This window comes from Alosa sapidissima, chromosome 14 (genome assembly GCF_018492685.1).
Source record: "Alosa sapidissima isolate fAloSap1 chromosome 14, fAloSap1.pri, whole genome shotgun sequence".
In the NCBI taxonomy this organism is placed as follows: Eukaryota; Metazoa; Chordata; class Actinopteri; order Clupeiformes; family Clupeidae; genus Alosa; species Alosa sapidissima.
This window is the reverse complement of record NC_055970.1, coordinates 8,967,961-8,992,241: the sequence shown is the minus strand read 5'-3', so window position 1 is coordinate 8,992,241 and position 24,281 is coordinate 8,967,961. Positions and strand designations below refer to the sequence as shown.

General features: G+C 43.4%; 1 protein-coding gene across 2 annotated transcripts in view; it reads right to left on the bottom strand.

The window, feature by feature from the left end:
* The window catches only part of spon1a (spondin 1a), a 94,490-nt gene that overhangs the window by 52,942 nt on the left and 17,267 nt on the right, over window positions 1-24,281 (bottom strand). For both annotated transcript variants that reach the window (XM_042062245.1, XM_042062246.1), the window contains exon 6: window positions 19,205-19,353. In XM_042062245.1, the coding sequence (XP_041918179.1) occupies window positions 19,205-19,353 (149 nt within the window). The remainder of the gene's footprint in view (window positions 1-19,204; window positions 19,354-24,281) is intronic.

Below are 24,281 nucleotides of genomic sequence, written 5' to 3'. Positions count from 1 at the left end.
ATTATCAAGTGTCCAGTTTTGAGAAATGTGGCCACAGCTTTTGTGGATGGATTGTAGAGCATACCCTTAACCGGAGGTTTGGCCATAAATGTAATGGCAAATATTTTTGAATTGTGCCTTCAAAGTGCTGTGGTGAAACAAATCTAGCAATCAACTAAATCTGTCTGTGTGGTTAAATTGGATTTCCTCTTTTTATTCTGATTTCTGAATACAGAAATACATCTGAGAGAAAGACAAGAAAGGCATTCTTTTCAATTCCATATCATAGCAAGGGTGGCCAAAGGGTAAAATTATGTAAATTTGTGCATCTAAAAATGTTTTTGTGTGCCTGAAAGTGTGTGCCTGCATATCTGTGTGAGCATGTGTGTATGTGTGTGTGTGTGTGTGTGTGTGTGTGTGTGTGTGTGTGCGTGTGCGTGTGCGTGTGAGTGTGTGTGTGTGTGTGTGTGTGTCTGTGTGTCTGTGTGCATGTGTCTGTGTGTGTGTGTGTGTGTGTGTGTCTGTGTGAGTGTGTGTGCATGTGTCTGTGTGTGTGTGTGTGTGTGTGTGTGTGTGTGTGTGTGTCTGTGTGAGTGTGTGTGCTTGTGAGTGACACAGAACTCTGCATGGTCAGACAGAAGCTGTCAATTATTTCCCTCGGCCCACACTGCCAATCACTGTGCTGGTCATATTTCTCCATCCTGGTTGACCTCGGCTGACGAGATGAGGCAAGAGACGGAGGGAGGTGTAGGTGTGTGTGGGGGGGGGGGGGGGGGGGTGAAGCTGAGGGACAGTTAAACTCTGCTGGAGGAAACACAGGAGCTCTGCCACCACATAAATCAGATGCAGATTACAGCTGATGCGGCCTCACCACCGAGGAGGCTTCATTTACATAGGGAGAACATGCCAGGTAGCAACCATAATGGCAAGCAGATTTATGATGGGGAGCTCATGAATTAAACATCGCCCCCCAACAACACACACACACACACACACTAAACCCAACCCCTGTGTGATTCAGGTTTATCGTATTTGACCAATCTTATAAAGATCTCAAGGAAGGGTTGTGGGAGGGACAAACAATATACTGTAGGCTCTGATTTTGATTCTCTGGCGCTGGCATTTGAGTGAGGGTCCTTGAAGAGTCATTTGGATTCCTGAGGCACAATGTTCCCTCCGAGTCCTATTTAGGAAGTACTTAGTGCAAAATGCTAATGCTAGCGTCTGTGTGAGCGCCACAGTGTCTCACTGATGTGTGATGCATCTGCAAGATTGCCTGGCGAGTCATTAAAAGCTGAAAGACGGCAGAAACTTTGGTGTGCTCTACATGTACCGAATGGCTGGATGTTTTCATCAAATGCTTGGCGTTCACGCCTCTGTCTGCTATTGAATATGCTTGATAACCGAGGATCAAAGCCTTCCACCTCTTCCCACGCTAAGATATTTTGCTTAAGAGACCTCTTCACTTAACGCAGGTTTATTAATGACTGCTTTTGATACGCTTTAGAGATGAAAAGAGGTAGGCTATGCGCACTTTGTGAGATGTTTTGAAGGGCTGTTTTTCTCCCATAAAGGTTGTCGGAAGTAAGAAAGACTAGATGGGTAAGGTTCAGCTGTGTGACAACGAGGCATTTCATCAACATCTCAGTAGTCAGGGAGGAGGAAGGCTAAATTCAGTGGGGAATAACAAAAGCAAATGCGGAAGCCCTTGGAGGTAGACAACATCTGTAGGAGTGAAATGAAAAATAAATAAAACAAGAAAATGACAATGTGACAATATATAAAAAAAATCAGTTGTGATAACAATCACAGATTATCAGGGAATGCAACCTAATAGTCTGGTAGAACTTTGTGAAATTTGGGCATAAGTGTGACATAAGGTACTAATGCAATTTTTTTGCATAAATTGATAGGTAAGGGGGTGTCCTTTCAGAATCTGACGGGTGCCGCTCCCGTCACCTGTCACACCCCTTTTTTTGATCATAGAAAATCATCTAAAAAGACATTAACATATAAACCCATCATGTATGGTATCAAATTAAAGCTCTTTTCATACAGAAATCAGCTTTGACCATAATAAAGTAGAAAAAAAATAGTTTAGGTCCCTCCAGAGAACAAAATACCTTTTGGAAAGTGACCTTTAAGGTCAAATTAGGTTAGCTATCACGTTATCTTTAATTTCCCTTGAATTTCAGACAGCAATGTTGTGAGGTACTTCCCAGGTAGTTAGCACATTAATTATAACTGTCCTTGGACTTTCCCCCAGAATTACAGACAACAATATTTTTCATCCTTTTCATCCAAATTCAACATTTTTTAATGCTTTAAAAACAGACACCACAGTCCAAGATTGATACAAACTAGTCTGAGTTATGAGGTACTTGCCAGTTAGTCAGCACATTAACTATAATAGTCCTTGAATTTGCCCCCTGAATTACAGAGAAAACTGCAAAGTTGATTACAGGAGGAGAGGACAGAATCAAGAAAATTATTTCTTCCAGTATTGCAAGGATGACACGAATCATTTGGAATTACAACAACAAATATAACAACAAATGTAAATCAGGTTTATAGCCCAAGTATACTTGCATATACAAGGAATTTAGTCTTTGCATTTATCCCATCTGTGAATTAGTGAACACACAGTGAGATGAAGCACACATGAGGTGAAGAACACACACAACGCGGAGCAGTGAGGGGTCAGGTGCGTTGCTCAAGGGCACTTCAACCGTGGTTGTGGGCATGGGAGAGCAGTGTTCTTCAACCACTCCCCCCCCCCCCCCCAACATTTCTCCTACTTGTCGGGGATTGAACTGGCAGCCCAAAGCCCTAACCACTAGGCTACGGCTGCCCAAGTATACTTACATATACCAGTACGGGAGCATGCCTATGTTCCCACAGCCCTATGTCCCCTAACCCTAACCTCAGGCCTAACCCTAACCCTGAAAATGTGGGAACATAGGGCTGACCCCACCGATACACGGAATTCGTGCTCTGCATTTTACCCATTCGGGGGTAGTGTACGACACACCCACACAAACAGTGTACACCCATTCAAACACACACACACCCTAGAGCAGTGAGCATACTAGGAGTATACATACACACCTGGAGCAGTGGGCAGCCCTTGATACGGCACCCGGGGAGCAGGGCTCAAGTAGCCTAGAAATCTAATTAATTTGCTCAGCCTGTACGTCTAGTATCAAACCACAGGGATTTCTATTGGCTGACGCCGTGGACGTCATCCAATCACAGCGCTCTATTTTGTTAGAGAGTCTTAAGGCGGGCTTAACAGGATCACGACAGTCCTGCAACGGTGAACAAAAAGGAAGGTGGCTATGGCGAACGAAGAGCGGTTGTTTGAATCGGCGTTGGCGTCAACTTTGGAGGAGTTGGACTTGTGCTTTTCTTTGAAAGTTGAGCAACACAATGCACTTAAGTCATTCCTTTCGAAGAAGGATGTATTTGTCGTTTTGCCAACCGGATACGGATATGGTCGTAGTAGTAGTAGTAAATTGCATGCCTAGGCAATTTGAAAGACAATTCTCTGCCCGCCCCTTGGATTAAGCGAGGTGAATGGTTCGATTCCAGACTATACATTTCAATGATATAGGATGGCCCGCCAGGCTAGGGCTCAAGGGCACCTCATCCAGATGTGGGATGTGGGAACCTCAGATGGATGTGGGAGAGCGCTGTTAAGTCACTCCCCCCACCCACATTTTTCCTACCAGTCGGGGATCGAACAGGCCACCCTTCAATCACAAGTCCGATTCCCTAACCAGTAGGCCATGGATGCCCAAAGTAATTGACATTAATTCTATGGCTGCAAAATTAGACAAATGTTATGATTTGTTTGCTGTTCATGCATTGATTGGTTGTGACAGTGTGTCATATCCATATGGCATAGGGAAAACCTCAGCAATCAATTTGATGCTCAAGAGGAATCTTGATTTGAACAATTGTACATATGTACTGTAGAAGCTGATGAGCATAAGGCAGGAATAAAGTATATATACTTTTTTGATCCCGTGAGGGAAATTTGGTCTCTTTGGTTATCCCAAACCGTGAAACAAACACAGCACACAGTATACACAAGTGAGGTGAAGCACACACTAATCCCGGCGCAGTGAGCTGCGGCGCTCGGGGAGCAGTGAGGGGTTAGGTGCCTTGCTCAAGGACACTTCAGCCGTGCCTACTGGTCGGGGTTCGAACCGGCAACTCTCCGGTAACAAGTCCGAAGTGCTAACCAGTAGGTCACGACTGCCCCCACACGACATAAGGTACTCAGCACTGTGTGTTTCACTAATTCACGGATTGGGATAAATGCAGAGACCAAATTTCCCTCACGGGATCAAAAGAGTATATACTTATACTTATACTTATGTCACACAACCTGGGGTTCTACCTGACTATAAGAGAAAAAATTGAGTGCTGCCATTCTTAAAGTGCATCAAAAATAATCTGTCCCTTCAACCACTTTCTCACAACCTGAAAAGTCTGCACAACCCTATGGGTATCTAACTACCTCGGTCCTACTGAAACACACTGATACTTTATGGAGAAAATAGTTGGCTTGACTACATCTTAGTTAAAGGTTCACTTTTCAGGTGGCATTGTTTCAGAACTAATAAAACTAATAAAATTGGCTTCTAGCCTTATCATATTTGTTGCCAAATGTTCTGTATCGTCTCAGTCTCAATATCTATTTCAGTCCAAGAGCTGCCAATACTCCAGATTCAGATATGGACTGCAATTTTAACAGATGGTATTATTTCAAATGCTCAAGATCAGGCCACTTACAGAGAGTCGAGAGCTGGGCTTAAGCCATGCCAAGTCGACATTTGTTCACTTAAACAGATGTTCTGGAATTATACACCCTAAGAATAAAACTTGGCACCAATGAGAAAACTAGGATACCAGAAAGTTACGCACCAAAATACACCAGGTCATTTGAAGTGTGTGTAGCTACATTTATACCGATTCGCCAGGCTTATGGTTGCTTTTTAAAGATGAGACCTCCTTTCCTCCTCTCTAAGTTTGCTGTCACTCAAAACTGAGCTACCATTTTCGCAGTTTGTAGAACATTCAGCAAGAGCACTCCAACAAAATAACCAATTACACGCCTTAAAATGCTCTGCGGTTGTAATTTAGGATTCTGTATATGCCATTTGTTTATGGGAAAATCAATGCAGGGAATACTTTTCAGACCGACAATATGACTGATATGAAATTAAAGGCCTTCTCACCAGCAGTATACCTTTTCAAAGCAGAAAGGGATTTAGTTGAATGAGACGGAGTTTCTGTAATCACAACTAACAAAAGAAAACCTCTTTCCCTATTTCTTCTCTCATAACCACATAAAAACCTTGAAATTTCTATTTCATTCAGTAATATACTTGCCTCAATTTAAGTGCACTCGCTCTCCGGTCATAATAACAGTGTGTCACAGTGGAGGCACTGGAGCCATCGCGCCTTCGTCTGCAGTTATACCTCTGCTTTGATTTCAAAAGCTGTATTGACAGCCCATCAGAAAACAGACTGAAGTTAAATAGTGAATGCTGGTAATTTGCTGGCACCCATTGTGTAAACAAACTGGCACAGACTGGCTGACACCTGATAAGACACAAGGCTGAGAGAGCTGAGGGGAGCTGAGGCTGAAAGGTGCAATGGAGGGAGCATGGTGTGTGTGTGTGCGTGTGTGTGTGTGTGTGTGTGTGTGTGTGTGTGTGTGTGTGAGTGTGCATGCGTGCGTGCGTGTGTGTGTGTGTGTGTGTGTGTGTGTGTGTGTGTGCGTGCGTGCATGTACGTGTGTGTGTGTGTGTGTGTGTGCGTGTGTGCATGTACGTGTGTGTGTGTGTGTGTGTGTGTGTGTGTGTGTGTTTGTGTGTGTGTGTGTTTGTGTGTGTGTGTGTTCGGCAGTGTGTGTGTGTGTGTGTGTGTGTGTGTGTGTGTGTGTGTGTGTGTGTGTGTGTTTAGAGCTCTGTGGCAGACGGCCAGGCAGGCTGACGGTTTCAAAAGTCAGTGTGAAAAAGGCATTAGGGAGCGTGGTTCCTGTCATCTCGCTGCTTGCCACTCTCATTTCTGATCTGGCACAGGGTGCCGCGGCCGCCAGCAGGACAGAGGGGTGAGGGTCACTGGTGAGGAGGTGCGCTGGTGATGTCTGCGGGGAGGATTTCATGCACAGGGTTGAAAAAGGCAGTCGGAGCAAATTTCACACAGGCTGTCGGATGAGCAGTCAGATGTGGGTGCCTCTGAATGAAAGATCCAGTCAAGGACAACAGGAAACATGAACACAGGCTTGCTTCTACCTCTCTAGGTATTACAGCTTCAGACATTATCCCACGGAACATGTCTACACGAAGCATATGCCTGACAGGGCTTTCTGACAGAATATCTATCTTATTCTACGCAATTACAAAGAGTAAGTCTGGCATGTCTAACCCGAGGGAAATTACAGCTATCTAATACACACAGAGGGCCAGAACAAAGACAAGACTCTCCCTAAGCCACTGCGTAGTACAGTATCTTCTATTAGTGGAATGGCCCATACACATGGGAACCCAATGATAAGACAAATACAAAATCCACACTTTGAAAATGAACATTTTGAAACTTGAAAGTAAATACTGAACTGAACTATGCCCTCTCCCAATTGTCCACTTGTGGATTGACAGAAACCAAACTGGCCATCATTTTAATCCTTGAAGAAAAACACTTTTTTTAAAAGGAGCATCAGGGATTGACCATGTGGCACAGAATAGTTCATGCTAGAGAAATGTCCAGTGGTAAAAGCATTTCGTTTGGAAACGGCCAAACTGTCTTTTTTCCCAGCTGCATCGTGACTCACAGGACGGAGCGCGCCTGATTCCCATCATTTCGAGCAGACTAAGGTTGCATGAGAACTGCTGGAGTCACTCGCCTCATTCACCGACTCAAACCCTTCCTCTCACACGGCTGTTTGACAAGAGGATTTAGCACACTGCACACTGCAATCCCCTCTACACCCTGACCCCATTTAAAACACCACTTGTCTTCCTGTTAGCACTTGGTAGAGGCTCTATTAAGACGACCCTCCTATTTTTGTGCAAGGTTTGTGTTCAGTAATACATTAGCAAGATCCCTCCTCTCTCGTTCTGTGTGTCTATTAAACAATGAGATCTGTGCTACTGAGAAGCACAGTTTCATTTGGACAATTAAAGAAGCAATGTAATTTTGTTAATGTTGATCTTGCTGATTGAAGTAATGATGTAATTTTTGTTGTTGCTTCACACACTCACAAAAAAAACACTAAAACACATTAAAATATGTGATAGATATCTACTACCTCAGCAGATATGTACTACGTTCCGACAAACGATCATTATCCACTAAAATTAAGGATGAGATGGTTCCTGCTTCCCATGCTCCACCCATACTAACTAGTTAATTCAGATAGTCACTCTTAAAACCCCTGCACACCTTTGACGTTCTCTGATGCTGGGCTTGACGCAAGCAGGGACTTCACAAAAGCCACATTAAAACTAATGGAGCGTGAAAGGAAGAAGGCTTTGACAAACATCCCAATTCATTAAGCCCTCCCCCGACTTCTGTTACCCAACCGAGTAGGAAGAGAGTAGGTGAGGTGAAGAGGAGGGGGGTGGGGGGTGGCACTGCCATTATGATCAGTATTATGCCATCCATTAAAGGAGAACAGGGGAAAGTCATTCCCCCATGACGGAGAGATGAACAGACTCATTAGGGTGGTACTCCAGAGAGGAACAGATAAGCTGATAAGAGTAAATAAGTGTAGAACATTTTGAAGGAGAACAGAGAGCGAGGGAGAGAAATGAGGAGTAGAAACTAACAGGCCCATCACAATCTCTCTCCCTTTCCTTCTCTACTCTCTCTTTCTCTCTCACTCTCTCTATCCCTCTTTCTTTCTCTCTCTCTCTGATACTTACTGATGTTTGTCCTAGAATCTGTTATTTATATGAAGTTACTTCCAAATCTCCACCATAGACACAGTAAGCAGCAGTTGTAGTGTTTGTATGAGATTAGACTGTTCACTGGCACATTCTTCCATGGGAGTAGCATATACACTCTGTTCCAACACACCCCACTCGCACGCTTGTTCGCTGCATCAATGCCAGGAAAGCACACATCTCGTTAAATCACTTTTTTTCCCTCCTCTTTTTTTTTGGCACTTAAAATGAATATCCAATCAATACTGCAGCGTTGCTAATGAATGCACTTCTATTGCTCCTCTTTCACTTCATCAATTAAAGGGTTTGGCTGCAGCCTTCGACAGAGCGTGTTAGATGTGCTCCTACCCGTGATCTTTTTTTAGGGGGGAAGAAAAGATAAGATGTTTTTCTTATTTCTCCAAAAGGAAAAATACAAACCGCCAGCTGAATGCTGACTGCACAGCTCCTTGTCAAATCTGTCATTCTGTCAGACAAAAACAAGCATTCTTTGCTTGCTTGAGAATAGCCGAACAAATGCTTCCCCTTTTTTAAACACATCCAGGTTTCGAGCAGTTTCTGTCTTGTAGATCAAAATCCTTTTTTGAAAGAAACACATCCTTCTATGTCTGAAGAGATTGTGTGAGTAAGAGTGTGTGTGCTGTAGAATTTATGTTTCAATCAGGAAGCCTGTATGAAGATAAATTGGCACACAGAACAAGAGGATTGTGGGTAAGGCGGACTGGTGCAGTAACAGACTGTCTTGAAAATCTTGGTATCGCTTGGCATTGAGGCTACACAGAGCAAGGGACAAAATACCTGGTTCTATGTAATGTGTAAAATACCTGGCTCTGTCTCCATCTAATGTGTAAAATACCTGGCTCTGTCGTCTCCCTTTATCACCTGGGATGGTTTCCTATGCTTATGTTCAGGAAAATATCGTTGGGTTTGTAAAGTTTCATACATACACACTGTGTTTTACCAAAGAGTATACGAAGGAAATCACACATGGGTAAGGTTTGCTTTATTGAGTGTCTCATTGAACCTCTGCCACAGGCACAGTGCCATGGCCGCCGTAAATAAAAGTCATTTTTCTGCGTGTTGACGTGCTGTTACTTGTAGTACCACTTTGGCTTTATGAGTCATCATGTGCGCAGGAATTCATTAATGCAACACACACAATTTACTGTCACAATATGGGTGGTGTGAATTACGATGCACTATATGCCTACTACTACTTAATACAATCTTGAATTTCCCCATGGGGATCAATAAAGTATCTATCTATCTATACATTTGTGTGTGTGTGTGTGTGTGTGTGTGTGTGTGTGTGTGTGTGTGTGTGTGTGTGTGTGTGTGTGTGTGTGTGTGTGTGTGTGTGTGCATGTGTGTGTGTGTGTGTGTGTGTATGTGTGTGTGTGTGTGTGTGTGTGTGTGTGTGTGTGCATGTGTGTGTGTGTGTGTGTATGTGTGTGTGTGTGTGTGTGTGTGTGTGTGTGTGTGTGTGTGTGTGCATGTGTGTGTGTGTGTGTGTGTATGTGTGTACATGCACGCATGCAAGAGAGAGAGAGAGAAATAAAGAGAGAGAGAGAAAGTGGGAGCAATTAGGTGAAAGAGAAAGAGGGAGAGAAAGAGCAAGAGAAAGAGGATGGAGAGTAAAGCCCATCGACTTTGTGACGCCACACTAGCATCCAACAGCCAGCAGCAGGATCATCATTCCGCTGAACGTACCCACCACATCTAAAAAAGAGACACCAAACAACCACATCCCGTCTTCTCCGTGGCTCACTTGATTGATTAACTGATTGATTGAATGATTTAATTTTATTTATTTATTTAGATGACTTCACTATTATTATTTAGAACACTTCCTGTCCACTGCATGCTAGCGCAGTCCTTCACCCACTACACCAACACCAAGCCCATTCTGTTTAATATGTTGAAAACATGCAGAAACTAGCTTCTCATACACATTCCTCCGAAGTTAGCAAGGACAACACGATAAAGCTAGAAAGCTTCTTTCCACTGAGGTCCTTAAAGCACTAAGCACTAAGCCCTTCAACAACCACATAAGCCTATTACCAGCCCAGTCCCTGCTTAACAACATGTGCAACCTTTCCACAAAAACATAAATAAATAAATAAATAAATAAATAAATAAAATAAAGTAACAGAGGCACTAAGATCAAAGAACTCAACTCTTCTGCTCTCAACCTCTAAGTGGAATCAAGCTTGCAGCTGTCAAAGAGAGGGAGGCACCAAGACAGCGCGGAGCGTTTAAGGATCGGAAGTGTTGCTCCTGATCTCACATTTAGTGCTGAGCTCCACATTCAGAGGCCGAGCGACCCTCGGAAGGCTGACACTGACAACAGCAGCGGAGACACGGTGGGAAAAAAAGAAGGAAATGAAAGGCAACCTACAGCGGAGAGTAGCGCGGAGGTGAAGGCAGGACAGGGAGGCTGAGATCCCGCTCCTAAGAGAAGAGTCAAGCGGCCCCTTTCATGAAAATATAATGCTCCTGCTCTCACCTCCGTCTATCGGCCTCGCTAGTCAGACTGCTCTCGCTGTCAGACACTTTCATCATCTGTTCCCACGCCAACACAGGGATTTTTTACACGTGTGGGAAAATGCAATGTGTGTGTGTGTGTGTGTGTGTGTGTGTGTGTGTGTGTGTGTGTGTGTGTGTGTGTGTGTACGTGTGTGTGTGTATGTGTGTGTGTGTGTGTATGTGTTGGTGTGTGACTGTGTGTGTGTGTTTGGGGGGGGGTCTCCGTGTGCTGTTTGAGGAAATGGAGGATTTCACAACCCATAGGAGGCTGAGCGGTGGGACTGATCCACGACCGAGCCACGATGTCACCGCAGGGCGGTGCCCATTTGCACGGCCTATTTCATTAGTGCCATGCTGAGCACAGGGTAATGCCACTCCGCCAACTCAACGCCAGTACCAATAGGGTGCCCAGATTTCGAGCAGTCCCCCTAAACCAAACAGCAATGATGTTGTCTTTCGAATCGGAAAACTCACAGGAAACATGTGGTGTGGCTAATTCTAATGTGAAGAGGGGCACTATGCTGTTAAAGCCATAAGCACTAAGCAGAACTAAGTTTGTAAGCAGTTCCCACATAGTGAGTTAAAACGTACACATATTCAAATAAAATGTCCTCGCTTTCCCGCTGTAAATCAGAGTTGACACACAGAGGCAATCTCAGTGAGTAGCAAAGAAAACCCATTGGTCGAGCGAAAAGCTGAGCCATGTCATATTGTGCTGGGAGGAAGAGGCCGGCTGAAGTCGTCGTGACAATAGTGTCGTATCCGTTTCATACAATCCTCATCCAGCGTCTCCCTCTGTATGCTTCCAATGCCTACCATCCCATCCTATCGTCGTGAAGTCTGTTCCACTGGAGAAATAACTTCTGACAGCAACGCTGTGACGCGAGGCCTCTTTTATCATGTGAAAACACAAAGTAAATAGCACGAGGGCCACCGTAGCACCACAGGCAGCACAGAGGAGCGCGTTGTACAAGAGACACGTGAAACACCACAGAGAGATTTTTTCAAGAATACCAAAGATGAAAATGAAAGGAAGGGGGTGCCCAGCGGACTCCAGCGACACTCGGCTATTATATTTCCAATTAAATCGCCTACGGGGAGTAAGAGATGAGCTCTGGCTTCGTGAAAACGTATATCAGTCCGCCGTGATTGCCACCGTTCTCCATAGGATTTTACAGGCAATGGCAATATGGATATAGGACCCTGTCTGGCTATAAATGAAACCAAATGTGTTTGTTCCCAAGAGAGAGTATCTTTCATCGAAAGTGCACAGACTGTAGAAGGAGTATGGAGGGGAGTGGTGGGGGGGGGGGGGGGGGGGGGGGGGGGGGGGGCGTGTGGTAGGAGGAGTGTGTAAACGAAAAGAAAGACAGATGGTGGCACACATCTAAAAAGATGACAAAGTCATCATCTGAGGATGGGTGCTGAGGGACAAAAAAAAATATATAAAGAGCTTGTCTGTCCTCCACGCATCCTTGGGTCGACAAATGAAATGGTGAGCTCTCTGAACCCCCATGGCTAACACCTACACTCCTTGTGAATTTCAATTTGAATTTCATCTCTGCTATACCCCCCCCAGCACCCTCGCCCCATCCACACACACACACACACACACACACACACACACACACACACACCTCCACCCCCAGCACCCCCGCCCCATCCACACACACACACACACACACACCTCCACCCCTACCCCTCGACTGACTTCTTGTTTTCACGGCGAACACAGTGGGGAAGACAGATTTTTGTTTGTGTCAGCATTTAGCCCTGCCTGGCCATTTTCTTGCTCCAGTGCTCAAATTCATCGTGGTTACTTCACCTTGGGCAGGATTTCGACAAGGTCACCGGCAGGAAGAGAAGAGACGAGACGAGACGAGAGCAGAGCGGAGCAGTGATGGAGTACCGGGTCCCTGTCTCATCCCTCCACATCATCACCGCGGTGACAGAACATGCCCATGGCAAACAACAGCACATGCATCACTCATACATAGTACAACTACATAAAACGCATTACTCATACATTCAATTTGTTTTAATGGCAACATTCAATTTGTTTTAAAAGTTCTTCTGATACTTCAGCTGAAGTGTGTGGTATTACATATCAATACCTCCACTAGGTAATAAAAATGGAGATAACCTTGCATTTCCTTCCAAAGTGCTGGAGGAAAGACACACCACCCCCACCCCACCCTCCACCCTTCAATCCCACCCCCTGTTGTCCAAGTGTATTAACACAGCCGCATCACTCTGATTTCTGCACTGATTTCTGGGGAAGCTGGTAATTGATGCAGCGCTTTGCTTCAAGCCAAGCAATCAGTGTGAGTATTGATCCTTCAGGTGTAAGTAGTGGCATTATCACCGCAGGGATGGGGGGAATGGCTACAGCTACTACTGGCCAAGCCATTCCCTCCATGAACGACAGCCCCCGAGCCAAATGTCATCAGGTCAAGCTGATGAGATCTCAAGCACAATCGCAGCAACAATCTAATGTCATTTTCCTGTATCTGACAAACGCCTGCGGAGGATGGTGATTATGTGGCGCCCCTCCGACACTAACAGAGCCCTTATAGCTTATATAGAGGGAAATCGACCCTTAGCCCTCAGCATCTGTTCTATCTCCCATCAACCCAACACCCCAAGCACACCCCACCCCACCACAACCCCACACCCACCATCCTGCTCCCTTACCATGTATTCTCAAGCCTCCCACTTTGCAAGCCTGCCACAATCACTCAATAAGCAGCCACCCACGGTGATCAACCCCTGTAATCAAAATGCCCCGTCTCAGTGGGGGATGGAGAGGCGGCGAGGAGGACGCGCCGGCTGGTCCAGATTGGCGTCTTGCTGGCACACACAGGTCGGGGGGAATGTGTCTGGGGCATTATTGTAAACGCTCCAGCTGTCAGGCCCCACCGAGCTGATAAATCTTGTACGCCATCTCGTACATGCTGAGAGAAGCCCTTTGGATCCGGCCCCTCTCGGAGCTTTTTTCGCTCTTCCACAGAGCGCCGAGGAAATGAATGGCCGATTACTATCGGCATTAGTCTCGATGACGCCCTACAGTATCTAGAACGTATATCAGTGCCAACGTAATGGCTGACATTCTTGTCAGATTCATGCCTCTTATCTCTTGTGCAAATGTTAATGCTCAGAGGAGGGTGTCTAATAGAGAGAGAGGGAGAGAGAGAGAGAGAGAGAGAAAGAGAGAGAGTTGTGTGTCTGTGTCTGCATGTATGAGTCTGTGTGTGTGTGTGTGTGTGTGTGTGTGTGTGCGTCCGTGTGTGAGTGCGTGTGTGTGCATGTGTGTGTGTGTGAGAGAGAGAGTGTGTGTGTGTGAGTGTGTGTGTATGTGTGTGTGGAAAAGAAAGGGAGTGAGGTGGAGGACAGTGAGATAAGCCCAGTCAAGGCTCTGGCGCTAAGAGGTTTCCTCTCACGCACACACACGCACATGGCCGCTGACGTCTGTAATGTGCTCATTATGTGCCGAGACTCGGGGTCTCCATTACTTTTCAATAAGCACTCCGTGGGAGCATCTGCTCAATGAGCCTACAGCACAAGAACAAGCAGATGATCAGCAGGAGAGGAGAGGACAGGGGGACATAGGGGAGGAACGACAGATGAAAGAGGGACGATAGAGAAAGATGTGAGATGAGAAAGGAAGAGAGAAGGACAGAGAGAGAGAGAGAGAGCTTTGGCTCAAATGTCCTTGTTAGCATAAAATCTGGAAGGACACTCAAATCTGGATTTGCATTCAAATCTGGATTTGCACATTTGTTTGACAGTAATTAAGTCGTGACTGTAAGATGAAATGCATAACAAGGACACCATCTATTTCACTGTTTCCATACACAGGCAAATGTCCATCGCATTTCTTCACCTCTGCAAAAGAAAAACATCTCCTCTAAAGGAAAAGGAAGGACGAATAATAATAATAATAATAATAATAATAATAATAATAATAATAATAATAATAACAGTAGGCTAATAGTAGTAAAGTAATAGTAGGCTAATAGCCTAATTACAAACGATTTATATATCGACTATGACTTTTCTGTTGCTCAGTCTTTATCAGTTCCTCATCAAATAAATTAAAAGATGCTAAAAGCCCAATAAATGTGCGACACGTAATAGCCGAATATAAGATACCCCTTGCCAAACCCATTTCAATTAGGCAGCACTACACCACTACGAACAAGCTGTCATTAAGTTTTTGCGTTTAGTAGGCCTACAACTTTTATGACGTGACGTTTCTTGGGCATTTAGCTTCACCATCACGTCAAGTTGTAGGCCATGCCATACCATCTTCTAGGCTATGGATTTAAGTGGCTTAAAGGCAGCAAAAGTGGGATATAGTGCAACTGCTTCCCCAAAACAATTCCTCCATAACTGTGTATTGAATCGTTTGATATGTGGATAACTTTCAGTGGACTAAACAAAAGGTAAAGATTTTGTTATCACAAGGCTAGCTGATTCGTTATATGGCGAAGCATAGCCAACTTTGTTTGCAGCAGTGAAGCTGAGTTTGCTGTTAACATTGTTGGTAACTGTCAGGGAATTTAACCCCAACATATAGATACAAGAACCACAACACGTATGGCTTTGCCCACAAACTCTGGTACCAAGAGGAGAGCCTGCTATAATGTATGGAAGAATTCCTCACACCATTCTCTGACTCTGCAGCCCAAAAGCTGTGTCTTTTATTGTACAGATGCACACAGAAAATAGGAAGCAAGACATAGCGACTTCATTGTGACATACTCTTATCTCACCCACACACACACACAGACAGGGTGCAGTTCCTGTTCCTGGCACAAAAAAGGTTGAAAAACACAAAAAAGGTTTAGATCATACCTTCCTAACCGTCAACAATTTGTACAGGTCCATAATAAACCATCTACCCAGATTATGGTAAAATGTGGAGTGCCTCAAGGCTCAGTACTGAGGCCCCTGTTGTTTAGCAGATGATACATAACTATACCTCTCCATAAAACCTGATGAATTAACACCGTTAGCCAAACTTGACACATGTATAAGAGATATAAAGACATGGATGAGGAATACTTTCCTGCTTTTGAACTCAGATAAAACAGAAGACATGGTTTTAGGTTCTAAAAAGATGAGGGATATCCTATCCACATCACAGGCTACATATAGTGATGTTCCACTGACCTCATCCAAGTGTTAAAAACCTAGGAGTTATAATTGACCAGGACCTAGCACTAAGTAATCACATAAAACAGATAACCAAAACTTAATTTTACCATTTAAGGAACATTTCAAAGATAAGAAAGTCCTTATCCTTACCAGATGCCGAGAAATTAATGTTTTGTCATCTCAAGGATAGACTATTGCAATGCTATTGCAATGCTATTATGCTGGCTGTAATAATACCTGTCTAAAGAGCTTACAGCTTATACAAAATGCAGCTGCTCACACACACAAAAAATATGAACATATTTCCCCCATCATAGCATCTTTACACTGACTACTTGTTAAAAGTCATTGACTTCAAAATGTTACTTATAGTATATTGTAGCGTCGGCGCAAAAAGACAGTGTTAGCGTTCTCCCGCGCAGGGCATCCTGGGATACGAGAGCGAACATTTGGGGGGTTTATGTCGTTATTCTCCTAAGTTATGAGTGTAATGTTAGCGTCTTTAGTGTAACATGTTTCCCTTTTAGTTTTCCCTCATGTGTGATCCTTTTTGTGTGGGGGGCTGCGTCCTCCCCTGTATGTGTAGTGTGTGTGTCTGTTTGACCTGCCCCGTGTGTATTGTGTTCTGTATCTTGGTGTGTCTTGGTCTTGGTCTGTGTGCTCTCGTTCTCAGCTAATAAACCTTTTGATTGGACAACTGTGTGTGTCGCTATCAAATCGTTACAATATTATTTGTAGCAGTTCCTGTGCCAAACTGCTTTGTTCTGTTGTAAAATAACTGCACTGTAACAATGTAATCGTTGGCTGATCTGTGATACCCATCTCCATACTCTCTCATGGACAAAAACAAGAAATTTGGCTCTAGTGATGGGTCATTCACCAGTCCACACATATCTGCCACTGGATACATAGCCCAAAATCTGTTTCTTTTAGAATATGTGTGCCATCACCTGACTAACAGAAAGACACACCTCAGAAACTAGACTGTGCCACCATGAACTATGAAAATGTGCTTGCTCAAATGTAGAAGTCTAGAAGGTCACTAATATCACCAACCATGAAGAACAGAGCACTATGTGCTTCAAGTTATTCGATATTCTAAATTCTATCACTGCCAGCTATCAACAGCCAACTGTCACTGGTAGTCAGGGATGGATTACTGCACGGGCCTACCGGGCCCAAACCCAGAAGCCCAAGGAGTCAGAGGGCCCAAGCCATTGCATGGAATCATTGCCTCAATATCAACACATCATATCAACACATAGGCTATGAATCTGATTGAAATAAAGTATTGGCCATCCCCAAAATGCACCAGAATACAGGAAATCACATCAAATAAATTTAAAAAATGTCCCCAGCAACAATTAGTGGGGGGCCCTTAATACATCTGGGCCCAGGGGCCTGAAAGTTCATAATCCGTCCATGCTGGTAGTGTCTCTCTTTCTCTCTCTTACACACACACACACACACACACCTGTCTGTTTGTCTAGCTGATCCTTTACCCTTTCTTTTCTCTACACTTACATAGGCTTCAGAAGGCCTTACAGACTGGTAAGTTCAGCTGGTACTATGTAAAAGTCTATTAAACTTGATTTAACAGAGATCTCTGCACTTTGTGCTCTGAAAAAATGTTTTATAATGTTGTATTGTTTATGTGGTCCACTTTTGCACACTACCTTGTAGAATATCTTTGCTTTTTGGCACCAAACCCTATGCTATAATACCAGCAATGTGAGATTTATGGACAAAACACCAAATTTAACCTTTTCTGAATTTGACCTTTGATTTGGGTCCTTCAAAACCTTCAAAAAAAATGGAGACATGTTTTTTTTTACTCTTAAGAACCCCTAGAACAAAGATATAATACTCTCCAAAAATTAACATGCGAATCCCACAAGCCCCCAAATTAGACACATAGGCCCCCCTACTATTTGTACAGAAATTAATATTAAGTGACACATAGGCTAAAAGGGAGAAAAAAAGGTCACCTTCCGATATTTAGCAGGCTACGGTCTGGAAATGAATTTAATATAGTTGTAATGGTAGGATAACTACACAGTTTACACAATAATTACACTGTGTTATAAATATTGTATATCAATGCATTTATTGTCTGTCAATTAGGCTACCCTACCCAAAATTGTGGCTCTGTCTCATTGAACAGTAGCTTATTTAATGCATTCTAATCCATTGTCAATCACTTCCGGGAACTTTTTGAAGTTTACATGAACCACGTGACCTTAACGAATTTTGAACACCCATTGTCGCAACTCTACCTTTATATGGCTCTGGGCTTATCCATCGGCCTCTCCCATGACCACGTAATTACCCAGCTATAGCGTCAAAGTAATATAATGACCATGCGGCGCCTTTTCAGCGCAATTTTATCACTCTTCCTCTGTATGGAACCTGCCTATAATTTCCATTATTATTCTTATCGGACTTCTCCAAGGACAAAAGGGATATTGCCTACCCAATTTCCAGGGAGGGATTAGTGTTAAATCAGTAACTGTTTGGAACTGCAGGTGCTGAGCAATGTATTTATTTGAGGATAGAGCGAACCTTGTTAGCATGGGGCTGTAGACATGGCTGATATTAATTCTGAACAGAAAAGCACCGCAATAGGAGACCAAATCCTCTCCTCAAACGTCCATGTCGGCATCCGTGCAGTGTGTTGTGCAACTTGTGCTGCTTATTCCCTCATTTGAGAGAGATGAGTTTGATATGATTGTAACATTATACGTATTCCCTTGTCTGGAAAAGATGAGTTCAGTATTGCATCAGATTATACATCAGACAAAGTATCACTCATTAGCAAGTTTTTTTTTACCTTAATATAACAGCTTTGCAGTCATTTTGATGGTAAACAAACTTGTGATGGCGAGAATCGGACACCTAGCATAGCTGGCAGTGCCCCGCAGGCAGAGAACCAGCCTTGCAATTTGGCTGTCGGTGCCCTGGTGACATTGTGAGACATTAAAGAGGCCCTATGCAACAATTTTAGCAAAAATTACCTTAATTATGCAGGTTGAGAGTCGTTCTGATGGTTCTACAACACTTTTTGGGTCGCTTGGTGGGTGTTTCGTCTCCCCCTAGTGCTTCTCCGCGGAAAAAACTTTCTGGTCCCGGACCGAAGAAATCCGGATGTGACTCGGCGGAAGGCCTCGAAAATGTATTAAGATTGTAGTTTCTAAGAAGACTGCAAAACGGACTCCGACTTGGCTTTGTTGCTGCTGAAATTGTAAGTAGCCTACCCTTGGGTGAACTTCGTTTTTGTAATGTGGTTTGATAGTCTCTTGAACAATGTGTTTGCTCGACCGTTTTATTGTGAGCCCTGTATATGTTTAGCTTGGTTTCTTGATGGCTAGCTCGCTAGCTAGTGGGGGTTTAGCGTAGCAGTCAGGTGAAAACCCAGAAACAGCGAAGGAATAACCAGACTTGCATAGGGCTTCTTTAACTAGTCAGTAGATATCGCTCTTTGGATATTGTCTTCATCTGTTGCGTCATTCGATTCTAAAAGGGTTTGGGTGGATGGATTCTGCATGAGCCTCAGAAGTTGGTCTGTTCCACAAGCCTACCTTTTGGCGGATCTCTTCCTCCATCTTGACAGGCGAGCCCAGTTCTGCGACCTGCTTGACCCCATCACTCGAATAGCCTCCGTACTCCCACAGCACGTAGTTCTTTGAATGGGAGGCTCCAATGAGCGCTGACCAGTGGTTGGCACGCCCTGTGATAATAAAGGACAAGTATTTTCATTATTTTTCTTCAGCAAAGTTTATTACATAGATGTTTTGGTGTTCAGCTAAACTCTACCAGTTTTGCAAGTGACCCTTTCATGTCTGGATATCTCCACATGAACAACATAATCCAAAACATTTATGATTGTATGATTGTATTGTATGTATGTTTGTATGTATGTATGTATGTATGTATGTATGTATGTATGTATGTATGTATGAGTGTATTGCATGTATGTTTGTATGTATGAATGTATGTATGTATGTATGTATGTATGTATGTATGTATACAATTCAATACAGTTAGCTAGAATTCAGCATCCTTGAATCCATACATTCCCAACAGGCTTTTGTTCCAAAGCTGCTTTGCTGTGTCTGCTTTGCCCCTTACGAGAGCCAATTTCCACTTATTTGGATTGGCTGCTGCTGTCTCTCTACATTATCAGTCACTGAGTCTGTCAGTTCATTCCAGAGCCTCTGGCTGCAGCATCTCTAACACAGACTTTTTTATAGCAGCGGGTCAGGCCAACTTGTTGAGAAGAGACATGATTAGTCAACCTCTGACATAAGGACCCAGGGGCATCCTATGGTTCTCTGTCACAGAAAGAACATCGATGGGAGATGTGCTCCCCAATTACACCCTCTCTGACAGATAATTAGTCTGGGGACAAGTATAACGGACATCCTAACTGCCAGAAAATGGTTTTGGCAAAAGGTATCGCTATGGGTAGTTCCACAATCAGGTTAAGTGCTGTCGTCAAGACATAAAAATTAAACCTTCTTGAAATATTATTTTTTTGTTGTTGTTTAATCTATATTCGTTGAAGGTTAAAAAAAGCAACTGCTCATTGACAACAGGCATACTTCCAATTCCAAAATACATTTTGTTTCTTTCTATGAGCACTCAAAAGTTTTAAGACTCTATCTTTTTCGGTCACACAAGCACTATGTTTGAGTAAAGGTCACTGTTAAAAAGCACAATTGTTCAAAACAAAACTGTTCAGCTCCCACTTGGCCCTCCTGACGTCCTGTTCAAAATCCCTCCAATCTAATTTCTTTTTGCAATTTACACCATTCCTGCGGCGTGATGAACTGTATACACATCTTCAGAGGAAGTGCTTACCCTACACTTCCTCAGTGAGGTTAATCCCTCACAATCCGTCAGACCTGGGCCTAATCTCTACACTACTGTCTGATGTTCGAATGCTTATTTTCATATTTTCTGCCCAACTCAGCTCTCTCTCTCTTTCTCTCTCTCTCTCTCTTTTTCTTTTGGTCAGTCTCTGGGACTGGTTCTCATACAATTAAAGGATATTTCAATGAGGACTTGAGGACAGGCAACACTTGCTTGTCCTCAAGTTTACTCCTGTTAGGTGAGGTGCACTACATTTTCTATTTGTCTATTTCCATTGTCTATTTCTCTGACCTTTGATAACATTCACACATTGAAAAGAGGGGAAAAAAACTGTCTGATTCAAATACAAAAAGCTTTTTCAGATGACACAAAACAATCAAAGTTGCAGGTGGGATTTCTAATTGCTGCCGGGCAGAGACACAACGCGGAGAGCCCTTAGAGCCTGGTAATGAGACATGTGTCCCCATCTGCCCACATCACTCAGCCACCTGATTCAAGTCCAGCATCATTTCAAAGGCAGCCTCTTTAACCTTCTCCTGCCTTTGTCTCAAGGTGCCTGAACAGCCAAGGCCCATCTGGCTGCAATGTCCCCATGCAAAAGGGAAAGTGAGGCATACAAAGCAGGGGGGGGGGGGGGCGGCGAGGGGGGGACACAAGGGGACGTTGGGGGGTGGGAGTCAATAAATTCAGGTGAGTGTGGACATAAAAAAACATGTTGCCCTGATTCAGAATAACCTTCATGATGAGAATGTGTGCCACTGACACTTGTTCATTCGGTTGTGTCTGCCGTGTTCTCCTTGTGGCTGAAGGGAGAATGGAGAATGGACGGATTGTGCTGTAAAAATAGAAAGGTGGGGTGACAGTTCCGTACTATCGGTGTTGTGAAGCGCTCTGTTTTACCAGATCCTGCTACCATGAATGACACATTTACAGGAAAGAACTGTTTAATATCTGGCTTAACTATTCAAATTCTGTGTTGGGGCTGCATTCTACTACTTTCAACATGAGTAAACCTGAGGGGCTTTATACCTTTACACATACACTTATACAATTACTCATTTAACACACACTTTTGTCCAAAGCGACTTACAACAATGAGGTTACACTACACCTCATCTAGGTCCAAGAACTGTGCAAATTTAGCAACCGGTATGGTATAAATTTAGGTGACAAATGAATACTATAACGATAAATCCTACTACAGAAGGATGAGAGTGCAGAAGTGTAAGTACTAGGGAAGTGCAAGACAAGTGTAGGTGCTATAATACATCCATTCAACTGGCTACTTTTCAGATGTTAACTACACCTGTGAGTTAGCATATGTGTGTTGTTTGGTGTATGGTAGTGTATTTATATCTTTGTAGATATTGTCTGTGTTTGGTGTGTGATAGTGTATTTATATCTTTGTAGATATTGTCTGTGTTTGGTGTGTGATAGTGTATTTATATCTTTGTAGATATTGTCTGTGTTTGGTGTGTGATAGTGTATTTATATCTTTGTAGATATTGTCTGTGTTTGGTGTGTGATAGTGTATTTATATCTTTGTAGATATTGTCTGTCTCAAGCTGCATGTGCTCTGTATGTGTCTTTCTAAGAGTTCAAGATGGTGCCCATGCCAACTCTCTCTAAAATCAGTCTCTCTCTCTCTCTCTCTCTCTCTCTCTCTCTCTCTCTCTCTCTCTCTCTCTCTCTCTCTCTCTCTCTCTCTCTCTCTCTCTCTCTCTCTCTCTCACTGCCTCTTTGCTCTGACTGTTAAGCTCATATATTAGAGAGCTACCTCTATCTCTGGGTTTATCTTACTCTGGGAGTCCATTCTAATCAGTATATTGATCTGTGTTTGCGGGTGCACAACCTCAAGTGGAGAGTGGCAGTAATCCGGCAGCTTAATTCACTGCCAACGAGGCCGTCTCAAGGTTATCCACAAACACCCCGCAAAAGACAAGAGGGCTGGCTAGGAGCAAGCGTAGGCTTCAGACGCCTCGTTCACAGTCATTTTGTGAGGTGCATAGCTGTCAGTAGGTGTCATTTCTTGCTGTCACATTTAGGAAGCAGTTAAATCCTCTTTCACAAACATGTCATTGGAAGGAACTGACACTGAAGATACCCCCAAGGTAAAGTCTAACTTCGACAAAAATGCTCAAAAATGTTTAAACTATTCAGTGGTAAGGTGACTACACCACACGCTGATGTAGCATTTCGAAACTGGGATAATGGCTGGGAGTTTCATCATTAGCTTGTCCTGTGGCAATAGAGGCAATCATTAGGGCATGTAAGTGGGTTGTCAGGGTCATAAGGAGGTGTCATCTGCTTCCACTGAGGCCATGCCAGCAGTGACATGCTAACATTCACCACTGCTGCTATAGAACACGGTTTTAAGTAATAGCAATTTTGAATTGGCCAAGGTTAAAGGTCAAACCAAGAAAGAAACTGTCAATGGCCAGGGGCTGTGTAGGCTGATGCAAAGTTTGTGCAAGAGCACTTCCATGGTAATATGGAGGTAATATGCGGACACAGATGATTTTTCGGCTGAGAAAAGACATTCTGAAGGCCATCAATATAAACGCTAAATCATTTTTCCCAAGCATATACAAGGTATAATGTGTGAGTTCAGCTTGCTTCCATCTAAGGTACCCATCGACTGAGTAGGAGCTTGCACAAGCAAAACATAAGCACCGCCATTTAAGCAAAGACAAGCGATTAATCAGCTGCTACACAGAAAAGGACGAGTGAATGTGGAGATGTACGGCTGAGGGTTGCACTACATTACATTCATCACTGCTATCAGTTACCATTTTCTTCTAAACCCAGAACCTCAGTATATTATGAGAAGTGGTCTTTCACACTTTGTCTTACGCTCACAGACATAAAAATACTACAAAATCACTGACATAATCAGGAAACAAAATCATTAGGGTTTCTTGCCTCTCTGTTAGCACTGTGTGAAGATTGTAATTTTCATGAGCGGACACAGCCATTAATAAGTGTAGAATGAGTAAAGCAAAGGAATTAGACAATAGCAGCCAAAACCAACAGTCAGCTTGAAGTAACTCTGCATATCTTTAAGACAATTTTAAGGCTGTTCACTAATGATTGCTTTAAAAAGAGTTATTCAAGGCATAGGTAGTGCCTTTGGCCTCACCCCATGTTATTCTGTTTGTGGCCTATGTTTTTGTAGCTACATGTAATGGCAAATCTGGCATTTGTGAAGAAATCCCATATACAGCATAAGGCCCGACTGAACATCCAAAGCACCAGTGAATCAGTCATGGCCTTAGTCATCAGGGACACGTGGCTGCTATCTCTTGAGGAAGAGACGAAAACGAAATGTACTAGTGGCACACACTGTTCCAGTGGTGTTAGTCATGGCCATGCAGCAGGCAGGCTCTGTGGTTCTCCTTGTGCCATAGTCATCTACGGCATGTTTTGGATGCCTGCAGGCGTCTTTGTTGGTAGCCAAGATTATAGAAGTACCAACATTCAGCTATTTTGAGTGTGACATTTTGACAATTCATTGTATGAAGTAAATAACAACACCATCAGAACCCAACATTCCTCTTCACATAGTCATTTATAGCATGCTTCATTGTTACCTTTCTTACTTCAATTTTTAAAACATTGGCTGGTTACCTTAAACTCTGTCACAGTAAATTTAACAACGCTCTATTTGGGTAACAGATGTTTTGTTGTACATGTGAGAGTGAGGTTCCGATTTAGTTTTATGAACTACATGGTACATTTACTTTTTCATAGCATGTGTGGCACAATAGACAACAGTTTATTTTG